The 8,797-nt window shown below is 52.7% G+C and overlaps 1 protein-coding gene and 1 non-coding gene across 2 annotated transcripts; one reads left to right on the forward strand and one right to left on the reverse strand.

Moving 5' to 3' along the window:
• Positions 1–106: 106 nt before the first annotated feature.
• Positions 107–2,442, reverse strand: B4GAT1 (beta-1,4-glucuronyltransferase 1). The gene is made up of 2 exons (XM_010366420.2): positions 1,217–2,442; positions 107–967 (listed from the first exon to the last, which is right to left on the reverse strand). The coding sequence occupies exons 1-2, from the start codon at positions 2,270–2,272 to the stop codon at positions 776–778; spliced, it is 1,248 nt and encodes a 415-aa protein (XP_010364722.1). The 5' UTR covers positions 2,273–2,442; the 3' UTR covers positions 107–775.
• A 415-nt stretch (positions 2,443–2,857) lies between these two features.
• TRNAS-GCU lies at positions 2,858–2,939 on the forward strand. Its single transcript has one exon. It is a non-coding gene; the product is annotated as a tRNA-Ser (tRNA).
• Positions 2,940–8,797: the final 5,858 nt, after the last annotated feature.

Raw genomic sequence — 8,797 nt, forward strand, 5'->3', positions numbered from 1 at the left:
TGCAGACGGCGCCCTTCGTCCGCGGCCACCTCCCCATGGCGTGCAAGGGGAGAAGCCGGCCCCGATCCCCCCCACCCCCAGCTCAGGAGAGTAACGGAACCAGCTGTGGGTGTGAACACGCATTTATTTACACATTGTCATCAGTAGGCATATACCCAGCCCAGCCTGTTGAAGGGACAGATCTCAGGCTGTCACCCATGGAGCCTGCAGAGTCTTCCCTCCTCTAGAGCCCTTGAGGGCGAAGGCCTGAGAGAACCAAGAATTTTAGGCTTCTGTTCAAGAGCTAAGAACTAAATTTTATGCCTTCATCTGATTTCTTTCCAAAAAGTCCATTTCATTAAGTACTCAGACTTCTTAGCTCCATCCCATTCATACTTTTTGCTCTCCTACTACCCACCCAAGATTGTTAATAATAACAATAATAATAATAATACTGCGATAATATTAATACTTCACATTTGTACGAAGCTTACAGAATGTTTTCACATATAACATCTCATCTGAGCCTCCCAACAGTTCCGTGAGGTAGGTATTCTCACCTCCCTTTTTACAGACAGGGTAACCGAGGCTCAGAGAGGTAACGGGATTTACTCAAGGCCACACAGCTAGTTAGTGGTAAAGCTAGGACTCGATCCCAGCACCCCATATTCAAGTCCAGTGTTTCAACACCACAGCTACCTCTGTAAAGTGGAGCGGCATTTTTTACCTCAGTCAGGCCTAAATGGTGGCCTGAGGAGCCCAGAGGCTGACTTCTCAGACTGGGGTAGGGAAGGGCTCAGCAGCGTCGGGGAGAGTTGGGGTACTTGGCCTTCAACTCCTGTTTGAACTGGCGATAAAGGATCTTATTGTGCTGATTTTCAGCCTCCTTTTGGGGATGGAACTTCAACGCTTCTTTGAAGCCCTTATGAACCAAGAAACCTTCGTTCAGGACCTCAAAATCAAACCCCGCCACATGCAGCTCGCAGGCCTGTAGGAGGAAAGACAGGTCAGCAAAGTTTGATGACATTGACAGGGCTGAGACTGACTTCTCTAAAGCCACAGTCCAGCGCCCTCACCCCTTCGGAAGTATCCTGGATCTTCCACACCATCCACCCACCTCCCGAACGGTGATCCCTCCTGCTTCATTGCCTCCTCTCCATCCAGGGCCACTCCTCATAACTCCCTGATCCCACCACCCCTCCTGCCCCATTACCCCTGCCCTCTGCCTTATGAGCACCTGGCTGATTCGGTTGAAGCCGTACTGCCGAAAGCGCTCGTCAAAGGTGGGCACCTTGCCTCCTGCCACGTAAAATGGCTCCCAGGGGTCCTGCCAAGGTACCACGTAGGCAGGCCGCAGCAAGCTCTCTTCCGGCAGGTTGACCCAGCGGGAATAGTTGGTGGGTGCCTGGCAGGGTGTGCACAACCCATAATAGAAGGGTCGCACCTCGCCAACCTGGTAGAGCTGCACCAGCTCGTTTTTGTTCATGGGCATACGGCGTGCTCGTCGGATCTCGAAGGCAGGCACCACCAGCGCGGTGCCTCCCCACTGGTTGCTCTGATCCAGCATTTCCCGCAGGCCTCTCCACAGCCCCTCGCTGGGCACCATGTCCACATCGATCACCAGGGCATAGTTGGCCCCCTCACGAGCCAGATTCCTCAGCAGGTTATTGGGGTAGGAGACATTGGTGCCCAACGCATAATTAATCCCGGGCTGGGCCACCCTGGCTAGCTTGTCAAAGACCTCCTGGCAAGACCGTAGCAGGGCAAACTCCCCCGGCTCCCGGGGGTCGGGCACGGCTGCCTCGTAACGAGAGGGGCACACGAGGTGCATGGCGACCCTGGCGCGCATGTCGGGGCAGTGGCTGCTCAGCGCGTAGGCCAGCACCGTGGCCAGCTGCGCCTCCTCCTTGGTGGCCGCGAACACCGACACGGACAGCGGGCCCTCCCAGCGCTCCAGCAGACCCGACAGGTGCAGCAGGTTGTCCACGCTGGCGTGCGTGGCCAGGATCACATCGTTGGGTTCCATGGTGGTCTTCAGCAGGCCCCTGTAGACGCGGTAATCGCCGCTGGCGTCCAGGACGCCTCCGGAGGCCAGCGCGGTGCGGAGTTGCGTCTTGACCTGGTCCACGGACCGTGGGGACGGGGGAAAGAACTCAAAATATTGGTCTTGCTCCTCCTGTCCGTGCAGTCCGGACAGCAGCGACAGGTAGAGCAGCTGCAGCATCGCCACCAGCATGAGCGCGGCCAGCAGCAGCTGGTAGAAGGCGCACCGGATGGCGTAGGACATCTGCATGGCTGTCGGGGCTCGGGGCGCGCAGCAAGGACCACCCGGCCACAGACTACACCAGCGGCCGCAAGCCCGGATTTACCGCAGCCTGCCGAGCGCAGCCGAGGCGAGCCGAGGCCAGCCGAGCCCCGCGCGCCGCGCCGCCCCGCCCCCCGCCCGCCGCCCGCCGCCCGCCGCTGCCGCCCCCAGCCCCCAGCCCCCGGCGCGTCGGCTCGCCCCCTGCGAGGGAGGAGGAGCCACAGCCCCGCCGCCCGGCCGCGCGCCGTGCAGACGCCCCGCCCGCCCGGGCCCCGCCGGCTTCCCGGGACGCGCTCTCCTCCCTCCCCGCCGGCGCGCGCACCCTGGACCAAGCGCGCCTTGAACGAGCAACGCGCTGGGCTGGACTCGGAGGGAAACCGTGGCAGAGCTCGGCTGCAGGGTGGTGGAGGATGGCGCGGGCTCAGCTGAAAGGAAATCAAAACGCTGCCTTCCTTCCGCGGCTTCTCGTTTCCCCGTGTCCAAAGAGGTCTGCGCTCCGAGATACGTGGTAGTGCTTGGAAAGTGTGGAGGAGATGAGAGATAAGTGAATGTGGAAAGAGCTATATTATGTAGGACGAGGTGGCCGAGTGGTTAAGGCGATGGACTGCTAATCCATTGTGCTTTGCACGCGTGGGTTCGAATCCCATCCTCGTCGGCCCTATTTTATAGGGGTGGGAAAAGCATCTAAATTTTCACATCCTGCCTGTTTGCAGCAGCAACCTGGAGAAAACTCAACTGGAGGTGCGAGGGGTAAGGAATCTTAATTTTCACATCCTGCTTGTTTGGAGCAGCAAGCTGAGGAAAACTGAACTGGGGGTATGAGTGGAATTCGATCCCAAGTCTCTCTGGTATTTATCCACCACGCATCTCCTGCCTGTTCCTACTCCAGGTATCTGTAGCTCTGGGCAGAGGCCAAAGGTGTTTTCTTTACTTCTAGAAAGAGGAGGTCGCAGGGTTTGGTGGCACGGAAAAGACTAAAACCGGGATTCTGGCCAGTGTGAAGTTGGGGGCCAGTGTATGATCTGCAGGAATTAGGGAAGCCCGCATTGGAGGCATCGCCCTCCCCGTCCGAAGTAGTGGTACTTGTCCTACTCCCCAGCACTTCTCCCAGGGCGGAGACCTTGTGTCCATACGCCTCGCTCCCCAACACAACACACACAATCTCTTTTTTTTTTTTTTTTTTGAGGTGGATTCTTGCTCTGTGGCCCAGGCTGGAGTGCAGTGGCGCAATCTCGGCTCACTGCAACCTCTGCCTTAAGCGATTCTCCTGCCTCAGCCTCCTGAGTAGCCTGCTGTACGCCCGGCTAATTTTTTGTATTTTTAGCAGAGGCTGAGTTTCACCATGTTAGCCAGGATGGTCTCGATCTCCTGACCTCCTGATCTGCCTACCTCAGCCTCCCAAAGTGCCAGGATTACAGGTGTGAGCCACCGCGCCCGGCCACACACAAACTCTTAAGCAGAAGGCCTTGAACATTCCAATATCAGGCCACCATACTCTTAATAAGTATTTGTGGATTAATTCATCTATGGACTCTTTAGAACACGAGAAGCCGTGGGAAGGGCAGACACTGCCACTGCTAAATCAATTACCATATATTACTCAACTTTTTAGGCTGATCCAGGGAGGCCCCTGTAGGGCAGAGTGCTCTGAATCTTGGGATGTCAGGACAGACTGGGCAGGGCTTCAAATAAGGATAAAGTGTTTGTCCCGCTATTCCACAGGCAGTAGGGTGCCACGGTTGTGGAGTTGAAGAGTGATCAGAAAACCTTTATTTTGCAACCTAGTGCAAAAACACACACTGAGTACCTGCTCCCTGCCAGGGACTGTGTTAGGCATGAAGGGATTGGAGGAGACACAGGTATTGTCCTTGAGGGGTTTCCGCTGGTGACCTTGGCTGTAAAGAGGAGAAAGGCAAGTGCAGATCCTTTCAGCACAGGCCTTGCAGACAGGAGACTCAGAAGCCAGACATGCTACCATTTGGATTTTCTTTGACCTCCTCAGTGTTTTATTTATTATTTTTTATTACCGTTATTTGAGACAGAGTTTTGCTCTTCTCGTCCAGGCTGGAGTGCAATGACGCAATCTTGGCTCACTGCAACCTCTGCCTCCTAGGTTCAAGCGATTCTCCTGCTTCAGCCTCCTGAGTAGCCGGGATTACAGACATGTGCCACCATGCCTGGCTAATTTTTTGTATTATTTTTTAGTAGAGATGGGGTTTCACCATGTTAGCCTGGCTGGTCTCGAACTCCTAACTTCAGGTGATCCACCCGCCTTGGCCTCCCAAAGTGCTGGGATTACAGGTGTGAGCCACTGCGCCCAGCCTTATTATGATGATGATGATGATTATTATTGTTATTATTATTTTGAGATGGAGTTTCTCTCTTGTTGCCCAGGCTGGCGTGCAATGGCCCGATCTCAGCTCACCGCAACCTCTGCCACCTGGGTTCAAGCAATTCTCCTGCCTCAGCCTCTAGAGTAACTGAGATAAGAGGCATGCACCACTACACCCAGCTAATTTTGTATTTTTGGTAGACACGGGGTTTCTCCATGTTGGTCAGGCTGGTCTCGAATTCCCGACCTCAGGTGATCTGTTTGCCTCCCAAAGTGCTGGGATTACAGGCGTGAACCATCACGCCCATCCCCGCCTTAGTGCTGGGATTACAGGCGTGAACCATCACGCCCATCCCCGCCTTATTATTATTTTTTAAGACAGCGTCTGGCTCTGTCACCCAGTCTAGAGTGCAGTGGCGCGATCTCAGCTCACTGCAATGTCTGCCTCCTAGGTTCAAGTGATTCTCCTGCCTCAGCCTCCTGAGTAGCTGAGATTACAGGCAAGCACCACCATGCCCGGCTAATTTTTTGGTATTTTTAGTAGAGATGAGGTTTCACCATGTTGGCCAGGCTGGTCTCAAACTCCTGGCCTCAAGTGATCTGCCCCCCTTGGCTTCCCAAAGTGCTGAGATTACAGGCGTGAACCACTGCACCCTGCCCCAGACTGATATTTTAAAACATTAAGGAGGCTGGGCGCAGTGGTTCAGCCTGGCCAACATGGTGAAACCTCATCTCTACTAAAATTAGCTGGGCCTGGGTGCCTGTAATCACAGCTATTCTGGAGGCTGAGGCAGGAGAATCGCTTGAAACTGAGGCAGAGGTTGCAGTGAGCCAAGATAGCACCATTACACTCCAGCCTGGGTAACACAAAAGAGACTCTATCTCAAAAAAAAAAAAAAAAAAAAAAATTCGGTTTGGGCTGGGCTCGGTGGCTCATGCCTGTAATCCCAACACTTTGGGAGGGGATCACTTGAGGCCAAGAGTTCAAGACTAACCTGGTGAACATAGTGAGACCCACGTCTCTATAAGAAAAGAAAAATGTTTGAATCATGTTAGTAGTTAACGCTGATGAATCGGATTTCACGTACAACCCATCTTTCTGCCTTTTATTTTATTTTTTTGAGATGGTGTCTCACTCTGTAGCCCAGGTTGGAGTGCAGTGGTGCAATCATGGCTCACCACAGCCTCAGCCTTACTGGGCTGGGACCTTTCCAAGTAGCTGGGACTACAGGTGTATGCCACCATGTGTGACTCATTATTTTATTTTATTCTATTTTTGAGACAGAGTCTCACTCCAGTGCCCAGACTGGAGTGCAGAGGCACATCATGGCTATTGCAGCCTCAACCTCCCGGGCTCAGGTGATTCTCACACCTCAGCCTCCCGGGTTGTTGGGCCTACAGGTGTGTGCCACCACACGTGGCTACATTTTTGTATTTGTTTGTAGAGATGAAGTTTTGCTGTGTTGCCCAGGTTGGTCTTAAACTCCTGGACTCAAGAGATCCACCCATCTTGGCCTCCCAAAGTGCTGGGATTATAGGCATGAGCCACTGAGCCAGGCCTATCTTTTATTTTTAAGTTCAGAAGATCTGGCAGTGGCTGGCCTGCATCCCCACAGGGTGACAATGGGCCACAGCACCAGAGTGGCCCCCACTTTGCAAACAGTCTTCTCTTTGCCAAACTCCCAGCCCTGCCCTTCCTTGTCTGCCTCTGCCTGTGGCCCTTTGAGCATTTGAGTTTCATCTGCAGTGCTCACACGATACCCATTTATTACCTCAAAGAAGACTTGCCTGCTCATCTGCCCCCAGTCCCCCACTACAGTGTTAGGCGCACAGCAGGTGTCATCAATACATGTTTGTTGAATGAATAGTTAAGATGCTTATGAAGTGTCCCCAGAGACACTAGTCTAAGGGGACACTGTAAAATAGTGACTGGGGCTTGGTGAGGTGTCAAGATCAGGGAAAGCCACATGGAAGGCCCAGAAGGTGGCAGAAAGCTGCTACTGTGGGTAGAGGCACCTGGCTGGGGAGAGGGACTGTTTGTGACAGAGAGGGGAGTGGGAGTTTCAAAGACCAGTATAGCCAGGTGTGGTGACTCTTACCAGAGTGAGACCTTGTCTCAAACAAACAAACAAAAAATGGCATTAATAATCAATAACGAGGGATCTGCTGGTGCCCTTACTACAGGCCAGATGGCAGGGCATACCTGAACTCTCCCCAGGGAGACTTGTGTTAAGCGTTCTCCAGAGAAACAACTGTGAGAGTGTGTGTGTGTGTGTGTGCGCGCGTGTGACAGAGAGCAGGAGAGAGTAAGTGACTGATTTTGAGGAATTGGCTCATGTGATTATGGGGACTGGCAAGTCCAAATTCCACAGGGCAGGCTGGAAACCTAGGGAGAATTGGATGTTGCAGCTCAAGTTAAAAGGCAGTCAAGCCAGGAGCGGTGGCTCACGCCTGTAATCTCAGTACTTTGGGAGGCCAGGGCGGGCGGATTGCTTGAGGTCAGGAGTTTGAGATCAACCTGGGCAACATGGTGAAACCCTGTCTCTACAAAAATACAAAAAAATTAGCCGGGCATGGTGGTGCGTGCCCAGCTACTCGGGAAGCTGAGGTGGGAGGATAATTTGAGCCCAGGAAGTCAAGGCTGCAGTGAGCCGTGATTGCACCGCTGTACTCCAACCTGGATGACAAAGTGAGACCCTGTCTCAATATAAAAGGCAGTCTAGAGGCAGAATTCCCTCTATCTTTTTCCCTTAAGGCCTTCAACTGATTAGATGAGACTCACCCACATTATGGAAGGTTGTGCTATTGTAATATAATAAATGGCCGTGGCTGGGCATGGTGGCTCACGCCTGTAATCCCAGCACTTTGGGAGATTGAGGTGGGAGGATCACTTGAGCCCAGGAGTTTGAGACCAACCTGGGCAACACGGTGAGACCCCATTTCTACAAAAATTTTAAAAAATTAGCCAAGTATGTTGGTGTTCTCCAGTAGACCCAGCTACTCAGGAAGGTGAAGTGGGAGGATCACTTGAACCCAGGAATTCGAGGTTGCAGTGAGCTGTGATTGTGCCACTTCACTCCAGCCTGGACAACAAGGCAAGACCCTGTCTCAAAAACAAACCAACAAAAAAAGAAATATATGTTTGGTCTCTCTCTCCAGTTCCTAACACAGAGTTCCTAAATCCCTTGAAATTTCCTGGGCGACAAGAGCATCTTTTGTTCTAGTGATGCAAGTCTTCCTGAACTCTTAAATAGCCTCAGGATGGGGTCTGGTTGCCAGAGGAACCAACCATGTGATTAAAGAGTTGGAACTTTCAGTCCCACCCTCTGACCTCTGGGGAGGAGGAGACAGGCTGAAAATTGAGTATATCACCAGTGGCCAATTATGTTATCAATTATGCTGACCCTTTAATAAAGGCTCAATGAAACCCCAGAAGGTCAGGGTTTGGAGAGCTTCCAGATAGCTAAACACCTGCAGGTTCCCGGAGGGTCGTGTGTCCAGAGGCGGTACAGAAGCTCTGCAGCCTGCCCCTCACACCTTGCCCTGTGCATCTCTTCCACCTGGCCGTTCAACTGTATCCCTTGTAATATTCTTTTTTTTTTTTTTTTTTTTTTTTTTGAGATGGAGTTTTACTCTTGTTGCCCATGCTGGAGTGCAATCTTGCTCTCTCTGCTCATGGCAACCTCCGCCTCCTGATTCTACTGCCTCAGCCTCCCAAGTAGCTGGGATTACAGGCATATGCCACCACGCCCAGCTAATTTTTGTATTTTTAGTAGAGATGGGGTTTCTCCATGTTGGTCAGGCTGGTTGCGAACTCACGACCTCAGGTGATCCGCCCACCTCGGCCTCCCAAAGTGCTAGGATTACAGGTGTGACCCACTGTGCCTGGCCTGTAATATTCTTTATAATGAATGGATAGTAGACATAAGTGGTTCCCTGAGTTCGGGGAACTCTCTAGCAAATTAAACCCAGGGAAGGAGTCGGGCGAGCTTGGTTTATATCTGGTTGGTCAGAAGTGTAGGCAACTGGCCGGGTGCAGTGGCTCATGCCTGTAATCCCAGCACTTTGGGGAGGCTGAGGCAGGCGGATCACCTGAGACCAGGAGTTCGAGATCAACCTGGCCAATATGGGGAAACCCTGTCTCTACTAAAAATACAAAAAATTAGGTGGGTGGTGGTGGA

This window comes from Rhinopithecus roxellana, chromosome 15 (assembly GCF_007565055.1).
Source record: "Rhinopithecus roxellana isolate Shanxi Qingling chromosome 15, ASM756505v1, whole genome shotgun sequence".
NCBI classification, from domain to species: domain Eukaryota; kingdom Metazoa; phylum Chordata; class Mammalia; order Primates; family Cercopithecidae; genus Rhinopithecus; species Rhinopithecus roxellana.

Coding starts and splice junctions, on each gene's coding strand:
- B4GAT1 (XM_010366420.2), bottom strand. CDS start 2,272: ATGCAGATGTCCTACGCCATCCGGTGCGCCTTCTACCAGCTGCTGCTG. Junction 968..1,216: donor GCTTCAACCGAATCAGCCAG/GTGCTCATAAGG, acceptor TTCCTCCTACAG/GCCTGCGAGCTGCATGTGGC.